Raw genomic sequence first — 21,882 nt, 5'->3', positions numbered from 1 at the left:
ACTCCTGATGTTTGAGTCATGATTAGAGCTGATGAAACTGGAAAGGACCAGTATGGACCCAGTGAAAAATTGTGCAGCTTGTGTGACAACATCCAGGATCGAGTTTGAAATCTTGTTTGACTTTTATAACTGTTCATCTCCCCCCCACCCCTTCCAGCCTTATTGCCCCTTTCTCCCTGCCACATACTCTGCTATTTAGTGACATGGCTTTTTTGCTGTCTGTCTAACAAGACACTTCATCTCCTACTTAGTGCATTTTCACAGGCTCTCCTTCATCCCTGAAATTCTCCCTCCAAAGAACTGATGGAGGCTGAATACAGACCAAAGCACACTATTTTCACTTTCTGTGTGTGTAGTTTTTTCCTGCTGTTGTTTCTTTCCCAACATGACTGATATGAAAATGCCTCACATGATTGCACATACATACCGTATATCAAATTGCTCACCGTCTTAGGAAGCTGGATGGAGGGGAGGGGGAAAATTTGGAGCTCAAAATTTTATAAAAAATGAATGTTAAAAATTGTTTTTACATGTAATTGGGAAAAATAAGATATTAAAAAAAAAAAGAATTTCCCCTCCTCCTCTCTGTCTCCTGGCTTCCTGCAAGTTCCAGCTAAAATCCTACCTTCTCCAGGAAGCCTTTCCTGATCCCCCTTCTTGCTAGGGCCTCCCTTCTGTGGACCCTCTGATCTCTCCTGTTTCAGACACTCTCTCCCTCCTTAGACTGTGAACTCCTTGAGAGGAAGATCTGTTTTTGTTTCGAGTGTTAACACCCTCGCTTAGGACAGTGGTTGGCAAGTAGTGGACATTTAATAAAGGCTTCTTGTTATTGTCATCTTCTTCATCCTCAGCTAACCTCTGCTAAGTTAGAAAAGGGTTTATCATCAAAGGGTTAGCCATGACTCCAGCAACATTCTACTAAGACATGGAAGGACTGTGATCTGCATTGGCAAAGGGAATAACAGCAAATAGTCATAGCTGATAATCAGCTAACATTTTAAGGCTTACAAGGTATTTTATATACTTTGTCTCATTTGCTCATCACAACAGCCTTGTGAGGTAAGTATTGTAGCTAGTTTCCTCATCTGTAAAATGGGGGTAATGCTAAGGCTGAGAAAGGTTCATCAGCAGATATGGATTAAGTACTTACTTTATGCCAGATACCATGGGTCAGGAGATGGGGGGGTACAAGTACAAAGAATGAAACAGTGCCAGCTCAAGCTTACGTTCTAATGAGGGAGACAAGTACATGTGTAAATGTATGCAGCACAGATTCAAAATGAATGCATACAGATAGTTTGGGAGAGAGGGTGCAGGCAGTTGGAGATGAAGTTTGGAAGATGGAGTAGTATGTATGAGCAGTAAAGAGAAGACCACTTTTGTTGGGTTGTACAATGCAGGAGGGGTAGTAATGTCCAGAGAGGCTGAAAAGATAGGTTAGGACTGGGTTGGGAAGCGCTTTAAATGCTAAGCAGAGTTTATATTTGACCCTGGAGGATCCAGGGAGAGCACTGGAGTTGATGAGTAGGGAAGTCACAGTCCAACATAAGCTTACAGAAAATTACTTTGTCAGTAGTAGGGAGGATGGAATGGAGTGGGAGAGATGAGGCAAGGACACCAATTAGGAGGCTGTTTCAGTAATCAAGGAGAGAGGTAATGAGGACCTGCACTAAGGTGGTAGCTATGTTAGCAGAGACAGTGAGTTAGTATAAGAAATATTGGGAAGGTAGGAATGGCAAGATTCAGCAACTGATTGGATAAGTAGGGGTGATGGAGAGGAGTTCAGGATTCCCTGGAGGTTATAAATCTAGGAGCCACAAGAATAGAGAAGTTTAAAAGAGGGAGAGCATTGAGGGGCGAGGGAGTTCAATTTTGTGCTTGTTAGGTTTGAGATGTTTCTAAGACAAATAGTTTGAAATGTCCAATAGGCAAGGGTTTCGTGAAAGCTCAGGGATGATTAGGGAAGAAGATTCACCTCTGTGAATAGAGCTAATTAAACCATGGGAACTGATGAGGTTATCAAGGGAAAGCATGTAGGGAGAGAAGGTGGGCTAGGAAGGAACCTTGGGAGGTATACACTCACAGTTAGGATTCATGAGCCAGCAGATGAAATTGAGATACAGCAGTAAGATGGGTAGGAGAACCAGGAAAGTCAGAGAGGAGAGAGTATCCAGGGGGAGGGAGTTGTTGACAGTGCCAGCTGCTGCAAGTTGGAAAGTCTGAGGTTTGGAAACGACCACCAGATCTGGCAGTTGAGAGATTGTTGGAGAAAGTTCAGTGGGGTGTTTAGGTCAAGCCAGACTGCAAAGGGTGAAGTTGTCAGGGCTGTAGCTCAAAACCCAGACTGTCAGATGATGCCATTGATTCCTTCCACTAATCTACATCTAGATCAATTAATCAACAGATACTTATTCAGCAAACACTATATGCCAGGAACCATGTTAAGGATTGGATATACAGAGATAAAAATGAAAATGTTCTTGCCTTCAGGGAACAACGATATTAAAGGACCTTATGTTCTTATCAGGGGAGGGTTGTGTATGTGTGCGTGTGCACGTGTGTGTGCATGTGTGTGCACACACGAGCCTTCCCAGAGCAGATGTGGCCACTCTGGATGGATACACACAGACTAGGTTCCTTCCTGGATAAGCCTGACCCAAAACAAAGGGGAGTCAGACTTTTCCTCACTCAGGCTTATTATGCCCCCTGATATTCCAGGCTTGTTATATTCCCCCAAAAGCAAACCCATTCTTTCCTTCTTTTTGGAAGCGATTTGATATTTAGAAGGAGAAAACAGCAGAATTCTAGGAGACTGGGAACTTGAGAGACTGGTGAAAAAGTATTGTGACCCTGAACTAAAGTTGTTGTGTTTTATTGGGGTTCCTTGTTGCAGCAGATTTTGGTATCAAACAGCTTAGGAAGATTCCTAAAAAAATTAAAGTGGGGATAATGCTTATATAACTAGTATATCTCTGTAAGCATATTGGATGAGAATCTTATTGTTCCTGTATTCTCTAATACCAGTTTCCATCCAGCTTTAGGTGAAGCATTCACCTTGTAATGACTGTGATTATTTCCTTAGCTAGGGATGGCTTTTGGAAGGTTTGCTGTCCTTTGCAGCATCTAACAATATAACTCAGGTATAACTATGTGACTGCATTTGTTCTGAATGAGGGATCCATGTTTATAATTACAGTGGGATTCTTTCCTCTCATAGAAGCAAATCATTTCAGTGTTTAAGTAAACAGTAAACAAAGAAGTTGCTTTGAGGCATCACAGTATAGTGGAAAGAATACCCACCTTGGCATCAGAAGGCCAGGATTCAAGTCCCAGCTCTAAATTTTAGTAGCTTCAGTTTCTTGATCTGCAAAATGGGAGTGATAGCACCTACACTAACAACATCCCAGGTTTGTTGTACAGTCATTGATACTACCATCATAATGTTCTGAAACATCAGATGCCATGTGACTGAAAGGAAAGAAATCCAGTCGTGTTTCATCATAGAAGATACCCTTCTTTCAGTAGAAAACACAAACAGGACAGTGTTGAAAATAGGTTTAATTTGTTGTGTACTAGAGGGAGAAGCAAGTCGTATGCAGTCTTCTTTTTCTCTTCTGCTTTTGTGTGGAAATGCTCGTTATATGTGGTGATGATGGGGCTAGGGAGAAATGTGATCTTGGAATTGGGGTCCAAGCACAAACACTCCATCATTGATAAGTTCAGAATTAAAAAAAAAATAAATATTTTAAAGATAAAATATCCTCCCCATTCCACTTTTTCTGGCTATCAGAGAAGCAAGTGCTTACTAGTTGGTCTGGGAGCATTTAGGACATGAGACGAAAACTTGAACGACATCTGTTGGTAGCTGCATCAGAGAGAGAGGTGATTGTGCAGGTTGGGAGCCAGGGTAGCATAGAAAGAGTTGAGTGGTATGTGCAGCTGGTGCATTCAGATGAAATGAGGGCAGGACAGGCATTTGCAGTGAGAACGTGCCACACTTGGGTGTGGTGAGTGCTTGACAGAGATTGAAGTAGTTTACTGGAATCAGGGTGTGAACTGATTGCTTGCTAATGGTACTCTCCCCTCTGTTCCCCTCCCCCTCCCCCTTTCCACATAATGCCAAATGAGCCATGAAGATGCCAGTGAGCCATGATGAAAGGCTGTAAGATCAGGTTTCATTTCATATAATATGTGTGCATTGTGGCTTCTGAACTCCCTCCAGGGTTCTGTTTTCAATGGAGATTACCAGGGAAGGGGGGACAGAATAATTGAGGTGATGTGAGTCTGTCTCTCACCTCCACTCTTCCTTTCCATTTACCTTATACACAGACCATTGCTGTTAATGTCAGCATTCTTGCAGTGATTCTATAGGACTATGAGTCATTGAATACCATTGTCTCTGAAGAATTAAGGTTTCAGGTTATCCAGAGGATGATGGAGAGAGATGTCGTGGCTGTGAGCAGCCTTTATCACATTACTAGTGAAAAATTGCCTAGTAGAAGTGGCATAAACAGTATCGTTTGAGAGATCGATGACCAGCAAGAGGTCAAGTGTTAAGATTGCTATTTAGCAGACAGCCCACATGTTACACTGGAATTCAGCCAGGGTCAGGAGAGCTAGAGGAAGGCAAAGAGTGAATGGGCTTCAGCTGGCACCTTTAGGGTCATTCACACTGAGGAGACCCTGGGCTTTATTCCTTTCATACCGGTCTCTCTCTGGTGATGTTGTATGATCACCAAACAGGTTTTATGCATCATGGAACACAGTCTGGGAAGACTTGTAGTTCAGTATCACCCAGAGGGCAGTGGGAGTGAGGGCTCTGGGGTGATGATAACTCACAGCTTTTGTAGTACTTTAAGGTTTTAAAAATGCATTTCTCATGGTAACCCTGTGAATTGTGGGGTGTATGTACTATTGTGTCCATTTCATAGATGAGGAAACTGAGGCTCAAGTAAAGTGGCTTGGCCAGGGTCACACAGCCAGTAAGTATCTGGGCCAGGATTTGAATTCAAGTCTCCTGAATCCAACCCCAGATCTTTTCCTCACTGTGCCATCCATGTAATTTCATCTGTTGCTTTCCCCAGAAGGCTGTTAAAGAATCTAGAATTTGCAATTAGCCTGAAAGCCCAGAAGTTTTCTTTCTCCAGCTGAGTGAGTAGTTTGTCCAGGCAGACAGTGTTTTCAGGTTATCTCACTTTTGGTTGAAACAAAAGCTTCCTGTCCCAGAGGTGTTTGTGAATAGATCTTTATCACCTCTGTCTCCCACCGAGTACATGCTAGACTGACCTTCTCAAAGACAAAATATATTTTCTGTTGTTGAAAGATGCCTTATGGGACATATTTCAAAGTCTGGGGTTTCTACAGTGAACTTTGAAGCAGTTTTTGGTGTCTGTGTCACCAATAAAGAAGTGAATGTATCATTAGCTTCCATTATAAAATTAATGTTAACAGGAAGAAAGAGAGGAGAAGGACACAGAAATAAATATGATGCCATTGATGTGTTTTGCAAACCTACATTTTTTATTGAGGGAGGGACCAAACTGAGTATTTTGGAGCTCAAGTTTCGTTAAAATTTTATTTTATTTTGTTTTTCAGTGGTTTTAATGTTTTTTATAATAAGAGTAAAACTTGGAAAGAAAATTATGTTTAAATAAATATTTAGAATGGAAATAGTCAAATCTTTGCCCTCTATTTATATTTTCCCCTCAATAGGCATATCACTTTTTATTTTCTTCAAAACTATATGTAGTATGATCTGACTTCCTCTCTTAATGTCATCTTGGTCAGTTTGATTGCTTAAAAATGTCGTAGCTTTCATCATCAGTCAGTAAGCTGAAGCCGTTTTAAAGAACAAACATAATGATGAAGAGATCCAAAGAGATGTCACACAGGAAGTTTAAGGAAGCAGGGACCTTTGTCCTAGAACGAGTGGACTCAGGAGGGCCCTGCCCACTGTTCTCACATATTGGAAGGCTAGTCCATGGGAAAAGGATTAGCTATTTTCTCTGTGACTCCACAGAGCAGTGTGGTGAACAGTGGTTACAGAGTTATGGGGAGGCATATCACAGGGCAGTGTTCGAGCTGCCCAAAGGCTGGGCAACCGCTGGTTGAGGATGTATTCTGCACCAAGTAGGAGCTGTCTGAGCATATTTTTGTGACATTTTTCAGTAGTTTATCATGGGAGCTAAGATGGACTTGTGTGTGTTGGCCAAAGACCAATCCAGCTTCATTTGGAGAGGCTCATCACTGTTAACTATAAGGTGACAGATTTCTCTGCCATAGCAACTTTTCAGGGAGACCAAAGTTGTAAAGGGGTTACTGGCTGCATTGGTGGGGGCAGTGCTCACAATGACAAAATCACAGATACCAAAGCTTCCCTTTACAGGGAGCTCAGGATTTTCCAACTAGATCCCACCAACTTGGTTTAGATGCTCAGAAACATCCTGCCTCTCCCAGGATAAGCTCATCAGCTAAAATCTAATCATCGTGGAGATTAATTCAGTTTTGGTACCTTTTGATTCCTAATTTTCCAGCTAACTTCATATTCTGTGAGCTGTGCTGCTTGGTTTCATCATGCTGGAGGGACTAGCTTTCATACTCCCTCTTACACCCACACCTGATCCATCTACTATCACCCCACCATCTTTTCAGCTTCCTTTTGTGTATTGTCTATTAGATTTTAAGCTCCTTGAGTGCAAGGACTGTTTTTATTTTCATCCCCTGCACATAGCATAGGACTTCACACATAGTAGTTGCTTAATAAATGTTTATTGGTTATGACTATGAAGTAAATTTCTTAGTAGCATTATAGTCTCTTAATAGGATTTGAATTCTTATAAAAACTCTGACCATTAAATCCAAATAATTCACATGGAAGCTTAACCAGTTTTCTTTTTTCCTCAACTCTGTAGGCTTTTAAAAATTATTTCCTTCTCAGTTAGCAAAAATCTGCCAACTCCCTCCCACCTTCTCACCTTTATCTCCCACTGAGAAAGAAAGAAAAACAAACCCCTTCTACAAACAGTCAAGCAAAAGCAATTCCCTCGTTAGCTTTGTCTCCCCCAACCCCCTCAAACTAGGTTGCACTCTGAGTGCATCATTTCTGTCTGAGTAGATGGTATGAGTTCTCTGTGATATAGTTGGCCATTGTGTTGATCAGAGTTCCTAAGTCTCTCAAAGGTGTTTATCTTTTTAATTATGTGGTTATTATGTAAATTGTTTTCTTGCCTCCACTCATCCACTCTGCATCAGTTTATACAGGTCTTCCCAGGTTTCTCCAAAACCATCCCTTTCATCATTTCTTACAGCCCAGTTGACTTTAAGAAATTGGGCTTAATTACCCTGTTAATTTGTTCTTATCTCCTGTGAAACCAGGCAGTATTTTATAAATGAAGGCTCCAATGGCATAGCTGTGTACGACTCTGTGTGTGTGTGTGTGTGTGTGCACTCATACAAGGTGTGTGTGTGTGCACATATGTTGTGTTTGTGTGTATTTTAATTTCTCCAAGAGTCTTGGTGACTTTGGGGGTCTTAAGTCAGGTATTGTTGGTTTCCTATTTTTACTCTCCTCCTTGATAATATTCATAAAACATTCTTACCTTGGTGACTTTTTTTTATGGAACTAACCAGTCAGGTCAAAAGAAACAAGGTCAGTCAGGGGCACAAGGTCAGTCAGGGGCAGAGTACCCTGGATCAGGCATAGGATGAAAATAAGAACAATCACTTTGAATGTTAGAGATGATTTTCCCTCTTTATCTTTCTGACTCTTGTTTCCTGTTTCAGCTCACAGCAGAGGAGGAATGATTGTGAACAGTCTCACCCTGTGTTACCAGGGCAAAGTCATCCTGGCCCCTATGGTTCGAGTAGGGACTCTGCCCATGCGTCTTTTGGCCTTGGATTATGGAGCAGACATCGTCTACTGTGAGGTAAGAAGGCTCCTGAGCTTCCTCTCTCTGGAGTAGGGGAAGATTCACCAAAGCTCCTGAACTTATTTTTCAGAGACCTGCTGGAGCCATGCAGAAGGAAGAAAAGTGTGCTTAACTTGTAGGCATGCGCACACACGTGTTTCCTGAATGAATTGTTTTGGCTAAGGAGAGCTCAGCATTGAAAGCCTGGCATTAATGGGTCTCTGGCCTGGTTTATTCTTTGTAGTCATGTCGTGAATCTGAAGGGGGACATGTGAATGAATGCCTGGTACAAGGTCTTGTTTTTCCCTCTTGGAGACAGGTCTGTTTAAGGTTCAGCTCCAGAAAAGGAGATTGACCTAGGAACCTGGGTGCCTTGAGGGGAAGGACTCATAGATAAGTTCTGGAATGGCCTTGGGTGACCTGGGGCTCAGACTAGAATATGGAAGTAGACCCTAATGCATATTAACCTGGTGTCTTGGGGTCATCTGGAGATAAAGGGATTTTACGTGGAGTTGGGCCACAAGTCAGTTACTTAACCTCGCTTGGTCTCAGTTTCCTCTTCTGTACAATGAGGAGTTTCAACCACATAATCTCTAAGGTTCTTCTCTAAATTCTGTGATGTAGGCCATAAGACCGCGCACACGCACACACACGCACACACACATGCACAATCTGAACACGGGAATAACAAAAACGTTTGTGTCCATGATTCTCGTTCCTTCTCCCTTGTGGATTTTAGTGTGCTCCTCTTCATTCACTTGTCCATCGTCATGCTATTGTGCATGTTATAGTTCTGCTTTCTTCGCATTGGCCTCCTTCATCTAAGTTTTCCCTCATTTGGTTCTTATTAATGTCACAGGCACTTAGGAGATACAAAAATGACACAGCCTGTACTCTGGAGGAGCTTACCTTTTGGCAAGGAGAAACAGCGTATACATAGAATATTCAGTACAGACTGTCTACCGTGTAATTTGCTCAATAGAAATATATGAGGATGAGCAAGGGCAGCCTCCCAGAGGAGATGGGAGTAAATGGGATCAGGGTTCAAGTGGAGGGCTGGCGTTTGGCATTGAAACAGTTGCTGATAGAGTGGCAGTCACTGAGGGCTAATGCAGCCAAGATAGGACGGCCCAAATTTGTAGTCGGCTCAGTAACACAGTGGCGTGACCTCTTCCATCCATGTTCAGAGGATGTATTGCACACCAAGAAGTGGAGAAGCTGGGTGGTTGGAGTGATCCTGGGTGGGGTTTTGGAAATGGATGAATGTAGATAAGATCAGGAGCCAAGGAACTCACCTTGGCTAAAGGACAGTGATACAAAGTTGAGCTGGTTGACTATCAGGTCTAGATTTTGAAGGGAGAAGCCGGACGCCAGAGCAGTAATTATGGGGAAGCCTAGAGGAATGGATTAGAGGTTGATATGAGGACAGAAAGTAGGTTTTGCATGGGTGGTGCACAGGAAGGGCCGGAAGAATAAGAGGTTCTGGTCAGAGGACTGGCAGAATCATGGAGGCTGGAGGTAGAGTACTGGTGGGCGGTGGAGAAATCCAGGGCATGCCCGGGCCCTTGCATGACTGAGGCAGAATGAAGATGTGGATCACGGAAGCGCCAGTGTGTGAGGGTCGTCCCCATGGAGATGAAGTCTTTGAGTAGGAGGGTGGGGGTGGGGAGAAGAGGAACACCCTATTTCTTTACATTTCCTGTTTGTCCTTTGTTGTGATACAGTACTGTTCCATTACATTCGTGCAGTACACTTGGTGCCATCATTCCCAGATTGTGCAATGACACGGGTGGTTATAAGCATGTATTCTGTGCTCTCAGTCCCTAGCTACTCCTGTGCAAGCTAGCCAGCAGGGCAAAGCTGAGCACTTTAAATTCCATTGTGTGGCTCTCCATACCTCAAGAGTGTGGGGGCATGTGAATGTATGTGCATGTATACATGTGTGTATGCACTTACATCTGTGTACATGCATGTACTTGCATATGCATGCTGTGTGCATATGTGTATTGTGCACACATATGTATATGTACATACATGGGTACGTGTATATAGGCACAGGAGAGAATTTGGGTGTATTATGCACGTTCACATGCATATAACATGTATAGAGGACTGTGGAGTCTATGTGTATATGCATATATGTGAGCACACACATGTATAGAGAAAGTGTTTGTGTGAAGACAGCTTGGCATAAGGGACATGAGTCAGGGAGGTATAGGTTCAGGTCTTGACTCTGTCATATGGACTGCATAGCCCTGGGAAAGTCAGTGATTTCTCAGTGCCCCAGGCTACTCTTTAGAACTGTAAGGTGCAGAATGGATGCCTATCTGCATTGGCAGTAGGCTTTTACTTACTGGCAGCCCTTTGGGCCACTGAAATCCTGTCCAAAAAAGAGTGTTAATAAATACTTGACACTTTCTCAGAACCTAAGAAGACTTTGATTATTATTATAATTGTATTAACTTAGCTAGTCTAGTATTAATACTAGAAAGGCTAAGTGGGCCAATTAACACAAAAATTTACTTTGAAATAAAAAAATTTCATCCTATTATTTGTATTTTCTTTGCCTCATGGATTAGGAAAAAATGTACTATTTTGAATGACACAGGTTGGTCTTTCAAGGTATTGTTAAATGCCAGTCCTTTTGGTGTTAATGCAAAGGACAGTAAACAATATTTTTAGTTCATATTTCTCAGTTGGCACTTTCCTAATGTTTAGAGCATTTCCCCTTGAGCATCAAAGAAGTTAGATAATTATAGAAAAGAAAGGCCAAGACTCCATTGAAATGTCAAGAAGGGAAAACACTCTATGGTAGTCCCTGTTGAATAGAAGAATCATTTGTAGTGTTGTTAGTAACAAAGGATATTTTGGAAAGCATAATTCTAATGGTAAAAAAAATTGTGTTCTAGTGTAACTGTCAATTCTGTTTCTTCCATGCTATTCGCCAGTCACTTTTCCTGGGGGGGGGCAGGGTTGATGGCATTTTCAGTTATTTGTGGATTCATTTATAGAAAGACAGTTTTTCAAGTTCCGAGCTGGAGACTGCAACATGGCAGAGTGAACAGGACCAGAATCAGCCAACTCTCACATGGCAGAGTGAACAGGACCAGAATCGGCCAACTCTCACATGGCAGAGTGAACAGGACCAGAATCGGCCAACTCTCTCATCCAACTACCCTGGCAGTTATGAATAAAAAGAACATCAGGCTGAGTATGATCAAGTAATCTGAAGAGAAGCTATAGGTAGTGCATTTTTTCCAGCCCAGGTCTCCACAAGGAGATAACCAGGAGCTTGCAAGCACTAGAGTGTGGGTCCGTGCACGAAAGGCTGGCCCAAGAGCACAGAACTTGAATGCTGTACAGGGCAAGCATGGAGAGCCCAAGGCTGTGTAGCTCTAACCTCAGACTGGTGATGGGGAGCATTCGGGGTCTTGACTGAGAAGGCAGCAATCCAGCTCCACTATGGATTGTGCAGCCCCCTACTCTGACCATCCCCTGAGGCCCTTGAGAAACACATCACTTAGTATAAGGAAGAACCAAGGGCAAGACCCTAAACGTGACACGTTAGGACCAAACGAGGCCCTGCCACTCCTTCCAGTGCACAAAATCTGGTCTGACACAGATACATTCAGGTCTTAAGACTGGAAAAATTAGTACACAGAAGAAAACCCCAGTGATAAAGAAATCCTGTGGATCCAGATATGCCCAAGATAAAACTCAGAAGTGAGTCAAGAGAGCCTTGCTTCGTCTAAAAGCATTACATTCTAGTGGTGGGAGAGGTAACAAGGATCCCCTTAGAACTAAAGGTCTTCAAAGGCAATAGAGGGAGTAAATAAGACAGAGGACCTGAGGGTAGCTTTTCTAGGTTTTGATGATTTTTAAGAAAGAAAAGGGAAGGAAAAAATAAACTTGAGAAGGAGGAGGGATGAAGGGAGTTACTACCTCACATGACTGAAACATGGTGAAAGAGTTGGAAGAAGTCAACCATTACATCTTTCATCTAAACCACACAATGCAGGGTTGAAAATATATCTACTTGTACCCACACATGCATAAAGATTTTGGGGCAGAACTATATTGATCCCAATAGGGAAGCAGGTGGGAACATGGAGAAAGGAGATGGGAGTTAGAGGAAGAGTAGACTTATGGAGAGATTAGACATTAGCAAAATAAACTCCAACTTCAGAGAATAGATGCAAAAGGGAAGAATAAAAGGAAAGAAAAAAAAGAATATGTGATCAGGGACTGGGTGAGGGGAGAAGAAGAGAGGAATGGAAACAGATCACATCAAATATATATCACTAGTGTTGAGCGTGCTCTCATCTCACCACCTTTTCTTTGTGAAGAAGGAACCAAGGGAGGAAGGGGATGGGGAGAAGAGATGAGAGAAAACAATATAAGAGCATAGGATGGAAGGAAATCCAGGAGTAATAATCATAACTGTGAGTATGATGGGATGAACTCACCCATAAAATGGAGAATTCACAACAAATGAACAAGAAAGAAAATTATTCAAATCTATCTTGTCCAGTTATGCCAACAGAACTTACAAATGAAATGGCAGCATCAGAGCAAAGAAATGAATGTATAAGAGAAATGGTGAGAAACTAGAAACTTCAGGACTTGGCAGCTGATTAGACTTGGGGTGAACTAGAGTTGGGGCTAACATGTTGGGAGTTAAGTGGCTGGAGAATGAGGAGTTGAGGAGGATAATGCTGAGGTTATGAACTGGGAAAATGGAAGATCTCCTTGACTGAAATAACAAAATTCAGAAGAGGGGAGAGTTGAGGCGGCCAGGTGGCTCAGCGAGTAAGAGCATCAGCCCCAGTGTTGGGATGACCTGGGGATCGAATCCCGGGCTCAGATACTTAGCACCACACCCAGAAATAACTGGCCATGTAACCTTGAGCAAGTTACTTAACCCCAATTGCTTAAAAAAAAAAGAAGAAGAAGAGGGGAAGAGTTTGATTTGGGGCATGTTGAGTGTGAGATTTCTCCAGGATGTGCCGTTTGAAATATCCAGTAGACAATTGGTGAGGTGAGTCTGAAATTCAGTGGAAAGACTGGGGCTGGATATAGGGATAGAACTGGGAGTCATCTTCTTAGAGGTCATGAATAAACCCATGGTAAAGGATGGACTTACCAAAGGCACGTTGAGGGCCTGGTGTGATGTGGATAATGAGCCAGCAAAGAAAGGGTCTCCCTTTTCTCAAAATAGGAGGAAATGTCCTCATCCAGGGGTTCTGGGGAGGGTTGAAGAGAGAAGACAAGGTTTGGAATACCTTCTTTTGGAAAGTGAGATAGGGAATCAAAGAGAAATGAAATGACTATCTTCTTGAGTAAGGGCCCAGTTGAAACTGAATAATGTAAATTTGTAATGTACTTTGTCAGTACAGTTGTGAAATATTCTAGCTGCATGAACTACTCATGAATAGGAGCTCAGGATAAAATAAAAATTGAAGTTATGGGCCTTGGATTTTTGGAACAGCCCCAGAATCAACTCTCTCTTCAGCTGGCAGAGCCTGATTTTTTTCTGGTTTTGGCACAGAATCGAATAGAATGAAGTGAACGAACACCGGATTTGTAGTTACAAGAAATGACTCAGTTCAAGACGAGTCTCTGTCACTTCAGTTCAACATTTATTAAATTGTTGCTGTAGTTTCTCTTCGGGTATTTACACTTCAACTCTCTATTATCCCTCTGGTCCATCCAGAATAATCTTTCTACCCACAGAATTAGCCATGTCATTCCTCTGCCTGGCATTCAAGGCCCTGGCCCCACCCACCAGCTTGCCACTCTGTCTCTTAAAACTTAAACTCCTTGTTTTCATTCATTCTCTCCGTGCCAACCAAGCTAGACATCCCCAGCCCCTGAACGTGGATGTTGTTCTTATGGGCATATATTCAAGATGTTCGTCCTTCTGCCTGCAAAATTTCTACTCCTTCTTTAAAGGCTAACTTAACTTAGGTGCTGCCCTCCCCCAGAAACCCTTCTTCCATTTTCTCCTTAATAACAACCTGCGCCTTCAGGCCTATTTCTTTGTATATTTTACTTCTCTGTGTGTTGAGGTGCTCGATAGTTGCTGTTCAGTATTATCACAAGCTTACTACATGCCAGGTGCTAAATTACTCTGGGTGAACTGATTAGTCTCCCAGAGTCCAAATATTCCAATCTGTTAAGTGGAGGATGATACTTTTTTGCCCTCCCCACTTCAGAAGGTTGTGTTTGGATCAGATGAGGGAATGTTTATGAGAGCACTATCTTTACCGTTTATTTTATTGGCTGTTGGCTATTTATTTTTATTATCTCAGGTTACCCACCCTCCTCAGGCTCAGCTTGAGTTTGGACCTTTAGTCATAGGAGGTGATTCAAAACCTTTGACATTTAAAAACACAAAATTGTACTCTGGAAAGGTTACAGTGGTTTAGAAATACACAGATTAGGTAACCATCAGGGGATACTCTGGACTGTAACTAATTTTGCCCAAAGTGGGAAGCACAGTTATTCCATTCAGAGAAGTAAGATGATAATGTAGCTGGCTGTATTTTGTATTTACATTATGTGACCTGGTCTTTCCCCTCTGGGACTGTTAAAGGGATGTGCTGCCCTCTAGTGGAAGCAGCCTTCATCGAGCGCCCGCCTTCATCAGACCTGATATAACCATCAAAGATGGTACAGTTGTAAGCTGGAAGGAAACTTAGGGGTCATCTCCCCAAATCTGCAGAAGAAGAAGGCCTAGGAAAGGAAAGTGATTGTGCTGGGTCATGTGGGTGCTAAGTGGTAGAGCCAGGATTTGAACCCATGAACTCTGATTCCAGTGCCAGGGAGGGCTCTTTCTGGATCAGATCAGCTCTTTGTTATCTTGGAGCTTATGAAAAGTAGCCTTCATGTCTCTGCTTTCTCATTTCGAATATGGGGATAATAATATTGGCCCCACAAGGCTGTTTGAGGGTCAGTCAGTGAGATCATTTGGCTGAGAAAGTGCTTTGTATGAACAATATCTTTCGTCTTCCTACCTTCATCCTCCTCCTCATTTTATAGGTGAGGAAACTGGAGCTCAAGAGAAGCTGGCCCAGACTCCCGTGGCTCATCGGTCAGTGGGCAAGCCAGCGTTCTCCTCTGGGTCGCCTGACTCCAAAGCTGTGTTCTTTTCCTCCTCCCCCACCCCCTGTTGCCTCTGTCTTACAGACATAGGTCAGATAGAACAGACTCAGCAGCACAGCCACCACTGGCCTTAATGTAGGTTGTTATCCAGAACTCCCTACAAGAATTCTCCAAGACTGTCCTTGGAATTAATTTCTCTCCATTCCTTTTCGCTAACAAAGCTGGGAATCGGCTTGCATCTCCAAACCTTGCTTTGTTGAATACAGCAGTAGGAAAGGAGGTGGTGGTCCCAACACTAGGTTATTCACTGCCTCAGCTCAATGGTTGCCTACTGCCCGGTTCCACTGATTAAAAAAAAAAAAGATGTTATACTGTGGTGATATAGGAAACAGAAAGCAGCAATAAAAATCATTTTACAAGAAAGGTATTTGAGATTGTCAGAAATGTTGGGATGATTGTTGGGTATCAGCCAGTAATTAGTTCAGCACACCTTGATCAAGCATCTCCTACATGCCAAACACAAGGGCCAGTGACAGAAGTACGAAGGGGAAATGTGCCTCTCAGGTCCTGAATCCAAGGGGCTCACCGTGTGTTAAGGGTGGAGGGGGATACACCGTGTCTGCTGGGAAGTAAGTGTGACAAGGCTAAAGGATTCCAGACAAAATGCTGTAGGAAAGGTTGAGAAAGAAACGAGAACACTTTCAGCAGAAGTAACTAAGGAAAACTTCGTGGAGGAGATAGCTCTGAGCTCTGAGCCTTGTAGGGATAATAGGAGGCCTTTCACATTTCAGACATGAGGAGAGGACCTGCTTAAATGAGAGCAGAGTTCGAGGTCCAGTATGAATGGGACAGAGAGGGCGTGTAACAGGTGATGAGAAGCAAGCCTGGGGAGGTAGATTGGAGCCAGATTTTGGAGGATCCTACTTACCAGGCTAAGGCGTTTGTATTCTATTCACTCAATAGTAGGAAGCCTTAGAAGGTTTTAGAGCAGGGAAGTGATAGGATTCACAAGGATGAACACAACTAATTTTGCTGCCTGGACTCTGCTCTTGATTTGGGATTTGGGGGACTTGTTCCCCAGCCTTGAATCTGGTGTTTTCCAGGATAAAAGGTTTAGATGACCAGGAGAAAAGAGAGAAGGGGTTATTCAAAGTTTCCCGGGCCTCCTTTGTGAGCATATGGCATTCTTTATATTGTTTATGCCCAAAAGTGGGTGAAGAAAAGACTGAGATATTCACTAAAACACACACAACAAAGCAGGCAGCAGCTAAAATGGCATGTTTCAAAACAAAACATGATGATGAATAAACATCAGCTGTAGCTCAAGACGCCTGTCTGCTGGTCAGAAGGAAAGAGGCTGTGTGATTCCTCATTGGCTGAATCAGAAGCACTCAACTCACTACACATCCCCCAGGAGCCCTGGATTTGGGCCACCTGGATTTCTCCCTAAATTGAGGATTGCTAAATTAAGCCATCCCACTTCTGTGTTTGTTGGAACCTCAGAGCAGGGAGAGGCCTCAAAGGTCACCTAAACCATCCCCTGAGAATCTCTGCAACAGCATCTGCAAGTATGGATGACTTTCAGGCTTGAGAAGAAATTCACTGCCCTCTCCTCCCCTCAGTCTGTACCTCTTCCAGACGATTTGAATTATCAAGTTCTTCCTTACTGAGCAAAAAACCCTTTCCCTCGAAGTTTCCACTTTGTAGTTAGTCCTCATTCCTCCCTCTTCCCCATGGCTGCCTTCCAGGTGGCCGAAGGGAGCCCAGGAGCTCACCACCTTCTCTTCTCCAGGAGAGCATGGTCACCATTCTGGAGCCGTCGCACCCCAAACTGTGAATGTCATTTCTAAAGGTGGCATCCAGGACTGAGCACGTAACATCAGTTGGGCTTAGGAGGGGATTCAGTCTCCATGCTGTCATCTCTCCAAGTACCCTATTCTCAAGTATTATCCCAGGCAGAGGCCCCGCTTTGAAAATACTGGGAAGCATCCCAGAGAGCTGTCTGCCCAAGGACTAATGTAATACTCTTTGATTTCTTGGCAGGAGCTGATTGACATTAAGATGCTTCAGTGCAAGAGAGTTGTCAATGGTAAGCACAGGCCTCTCCAGCTTTTCTTTGGGGTGTTTTCTTTTTCATGTTCAATTAGTGCTGGCCAGCTTGAAATAGACTTCTGTTCTTTCATTTCATTTGGGAATGATATTGAGGCAGTTGGTACTTCAGAGCCTAGAGTTAGGAAGACCCGAGCTCAAATCCAGCCATAAGCACTTACTAGCTATATGACCCTGGGCAAGTCATGTCACCTTTTGGCCTTCATTTTCTCATTTGTCAAATGGGGATAGTAATGGCACCTGCCTCCCAGGTTTGTTTTGAGATTCAGTTGAGATAATAACTGTCAAGTGTTTAGCACAGGGCTTGTCATAAAGTAGGTACCATATAAGTGTTTCTTCCTTGATAAAAGCCTGCTTCTTTGTGGCAGTGGCCAACAGGTTGCCATTGTGTTTACTAATATGGGACGTGCTTTTTCATTTTGTTTTCATATTTTAAGTTTCTGTAAGAGCAATTAGATTTCTTAAGATGTTGGTAAATATGAAAAGCACTAGGAGTATTTTTCATCTGTAGATATTTTAAGAAACACTGTTTCATAACTAGAATATGGATGAATTTTAAATGGAATTGTCTGTTAAGAATAGTCTGTTCATAGCTTATTGACAAAGTTAATAATACAGTTTGAAGTTTCTGTCTTGATTAGCATTGTGTACTCAGCCTTGTGGAATTCACGATGTGTAGGAAAGCAAAACTTTTTTCCATTTAATCTCATTTTATGAAAATCCAGCATTCAAAAACACGAATTTACAAAATAGATAAATAGGGGTGATTATGTCATAAAATAGCCCATCATAGATTTTCACTATTAACTTTCTGTTCTTTAAAATTTTATTTATATGAACTTTTTAAAGAGAGGCACATTTATGTTAATAGTTCTAATCAAGACATAAAACCTACATTTGCTTCTCAGTAGAAGACTAAACAGTGATAGTACATTTCATCACATTTTTTAGAAAATCCTGTAATGTGGTAACTGTAGGAGATATGAGTCACACACATACTCAGTACTGCTCTCGGGAGCTTAGAGCTCTATTTCTTTTTTCTTTTCTTTTTTTTTTTTTTAAAGCAATTGGGGTTAAGTAACTTGTTCAAGGTTACAGGGCCAGTTATTATTTCTGGGTGTGGTGCTGAGTATCTGAACCCGGATTTGATCCAGGTCATCCCGACACTGGAGCTGGCGCTCTTACTCGCTGAGCCACCCGGCCGCCCCTAAGTAATTGGGGTTAAGTAACTTGCTCAAGGTTACACGGCCAGGTGTTTCTGGGTGGGTGCTAAGTGTCTGAGCCCGGGATTCGATCTCCAGGTGTTCTCAACGCTGGAGCCGGTGCTCTTACTCGCTGTGCTACCTGGCCGCCCCATAGAGCTCTATTTCTAATTGTTCTTGTTTGTGATTGACTTTTTGCCAGAACTGACTGTATCTGTGATATTTACTTGCTGATAGGAGTCAAGCTGGAAATGATGGGCAAGAATTCAGCAGGCAGAGAGGAAGGGAGGACATTTTCAGCACGTGGAACATTGTAAATAAAGACTCAGGACTTGTCAAAGGGCCCTGGAGGGTCAAATCCAGGGGTGGGATAGTGTGAAATCTGGTTTAGAAAGTCAAAGTCATACCAGATCATGAAGAGCTACAAAGAATTGGGTAGAGGAGAAGCATGACGACTGGGAGAATTAGGAAAGGCCTAGTGTAGGACATAGTATTCCCTGAGCTGGACCCTGAGGGAAGCTGGGAATTCTGAGTCAAAGGGGAGGAGGGAGAGCACTCCAGGTATGAATCAGTAACTTGGTTATGGAGCACTTCCACTGTACAGTGAAATACAATTACAAAAGTCACTGATCTTGAAGAGCTTGCTTCAATCAATCAACATTTAGTAATGCCTACTGTGTGCAAGGCACCGTACTAAGCCCTGGGGATATAAAAAAGGCAAAAGACACTAACTGCTCTCTAGGAGCTCACAGTCTTAAGAGGGTAGACAGCAAGCAAACAAATGTGTACAGACAAGTTGCCTATATAAACCGGAATTAAATACAAAATAATTAACAGGAAAGGCACTGGGATTAAGAATCGTTGGGAAAGGTTTCCTGTAGAAGATGGGATTTTAGTTGGAAATTTTGGAAGCTAGGGAGGTCAGTGGACAGAGTTGAGGAGGGAGAGAGAATGCTTCAGGCCTGGGGGACAGCCAGAGAAAATGCCTGGAGCCGAGCTATGGAGGGTGTTATTTGTGAGACAGCCAGGAGGCCCGAGTCACGGGATTGACGAGTGTGTCTGAGGGAGCGAAGTGTAAGAGGACTGGAAAGGTAGCAGGCGGCCTGGAAGTGAAGGGCTTTGAACCCCAAGCGGAGGATTTTGGTTGTGACCTTGGAGCCCATGACAATCTATTCACAAGTGAGTCAATACAGGATAGATACAGAATAAGCACAAAGAATAAGGACAAGTAGACCTAGGGAAGGAAGGCCCCTCAGAAGAGGACCACCTGAGCTCAGCCTTGAAGGGAGAGCATCTCTGGTCAGAGGGAAAACCTGTGCCAAGCAAATTCACTTCAGTTAATGAGCAATTTCTACCACAAAACCATAGTCTGAAGGAGTAACAAACGGGGGAGAACCACAACTAATGGCATCTGAACTGTCAGTGAAGATGAAGGCACTGAAGTTCTTAGATTTTTAACATATTATGGGAACAGAGAAGGAAACTAACTCCTAGACAGAAGAAGAACAGTTTTCCAGAGATACTCACTTTTTTTGGGACCCAGATCTCTCACCTCGTATTATGGAAGAATGCCAAAATCAACAGTCGAAGAAAAAAAGCGAATGGAAAAAAATCCTTAAGGCCATTGGTGTAAGTCTGTGTGATTCTTGGATCCTGACTTGGTCTTAAAACCACTGGGGCTGGTTTTTTTTCTTCCAAGGAATCATCCTAATTTGTCCTTCAAGCATGTATGATGATTGATCTTCCTCAGGATAACCCTGGATCATCAGAAAAGGTTTAGGACTGATGGGCATCTTTTCCAGCCCTTTCACTTTACAGATGAGGAAGCCGAGTCTCAGAAAATTGAATCAAATCCTCCTGTGTGTGCCAGGCACTGTTCTTAGTGCTGCTCTTAACCCGGGGTCTTACAAGCAGTAGGTAGCAAAGCCCCAGTCCCAGTCCCAGGCCAGGCCCCTCTGACTCTAAATCCAAGGTGTTTTCCAGGCCCCCCCCCCCCCAGACACAGTCCCTGACTCCCCAGAGACACGTTGCTAGCAAGTACCACAGATCTGCTGTGTCGCATTGCCTCTAATAGAATAATTACAATGATGATACTACTATTATTAATAATCATTAATGCTATTAGGGTAAGGTTTCCTTTATCAATCAGTCAGTAAACATTTATTAAACTCCTACTATATGCCAGGCACTGTGGTAGGGATTGGGGATACAGAAAGAGACAAAAGACAGTACCTTCCCTCAAGGAACTCATAATCCAGTGAGGGAGACAACAGACACATAAATATAGACAAGCTATATATAAAATAAATAAGAAATAATTAGAAGAGGGAAATCACTAGAATTAAGAGGAGTTGAGAAAGGCTTCTTGTTAGAAGGTAAGATTTTAGCTGGGATTTAAAGGAAACCAAGAAGATAAGTGGTCGGAGCAGAGAAGGGAGAGGGTTCCAGGCCTAGGGGACAGCCAGAGAAATGCCTGGGGCTGAGAGATGGGGTGTTTGATTCAGGAACAGCCCAGAGCCCACTGGCATCACTAGATCAAAGAGTATGGTGGAAAGTAACTTGTAAGAAAACTAGAAAGGTAGAAGAGGGCTAGGTTATGAAGGGCTTTGAATGCCAACAGAGCATTTTACATTTGCTCTTGGAGGCAATAGGGAATCACTGGAGTTTGTGGAGGGGGGTGGAGGGGGTTGTGGTATGATGGGACCTGTATTTTAGTAAAATCACCTTAGTGGCTAAATAGAGGTTGAATTGGAGTGGGGAGAGATGAGGCAGGGAGACTCACCAGCAGGCCATTGCAGTCATCAAGTTGTGAGGAGATAAGGACCTGCACCAGGGACTGCAGCCTCAGAGGAGAGAAGGGGATGTATTGGAGAGATGTTGCGGAGGTAAAATCAGCAGGTCTTGACAGCAGCTTGGATATGGGGGGGGGGTGAGAGAGAATGAGCAATCCAGGATGACTCCTGGTTTGTGAGCCTGAAGGCCTGGGGGAATGGTGTTGCCCTCTACAGTAACAGGGAAGGTAGGAGGGGAGGAGGGTTTGGGGGAAAGATAACGAATTCTGTTTTGGACATGTTGAGTTTAAGATGTCTACTAAAGATCATCTTGATCCAAGTCAAGATGTCTGAAAGGCACCTGAGATGCGAGATTGTAGGTCAGCAGAGAGGTTGAGACAAGGGTAGGTAAATTTGAGAATCACCATCATAGTCATTAAATCTGTGGGAGCTGATGAGGTCACCAGGTGAAGGCAGTGCAGAGAGAGAAGAGAAAAGCACCCAGGACAGCACCCTCTGGATCCTTCTTTAGAGGGCATGATCTGGAAGAGGGTCTAGTGAAGGAGACAGGGAAGGAGTAGACAGAGAAAGGAGAATAACCAGGAGAGAGTACTGTCCTGAAAACCAGAGTGTCGAGGAGAGGTGATGGAGAGGCTAGGGAGAATGTGGATTGAGAAAAGGCCGCTGGATTTAGCAACGAGGAGATCATGAGTAACTTTGGAGAGAGCCAGACTATAAGGGGCTAAGAGAGAGTGAGAGGAGAGAAAATGGAGGCACCTATTGTGTGGG

At 43.2% G+C, this 21,882-nt stretch overlaps 1 protein-coding gene across 4 annotated transcripts in view; it reads left to right on the top strand.

Annotated features, from left to right (window-relative positions):
• Window positions 1-21,882, top strand: part of DUS2 (dihydrouridine synthase 2) — a 64,059-nt gene that overhangs the window by 8,401 nt on the left and 33,776 nt on the right. For all 4 annotated transcript variants that reach the window (XM_069085694.1, XM_069085693.1, XM_069085692.1 and 1 more), the window contains 2 exons: window positions 7,783-7,925; window positions 17,055-17,100. In XM_069085694.1, the coding sequence (XP_068941795.1) occupies window positions 7,800-7,925; window positions 17,055-17,100 (172 nt within the window). In that variant the 5' untranslated portion in view covers window positions 7,783-7,799. The remainder of the gene's footprint in view (window positions 1-7,782; window positions 7,926-17,054; window positions 17,101-21,882) is intronic.

The sequence above is a fragment of the Petaurus breviceps genome, unplaced genomic scaffold, assembly GCF_028583685.1.
Source record: "Petaurus breviceps papuanus isolate PSGF00001 unplaced genomic scaffold, PetGlider_PUasm1.0 176, whole genome shotgun sequence".
NCBI lineage: Eukaryota > Metazoa > Chordata > Mammalia > Diprotodontia > Petauridae > Petaurus > Petaurus breviceps.
This window is presented reverse-complemented; position numbering and strand designations above follow the sequence as displayed.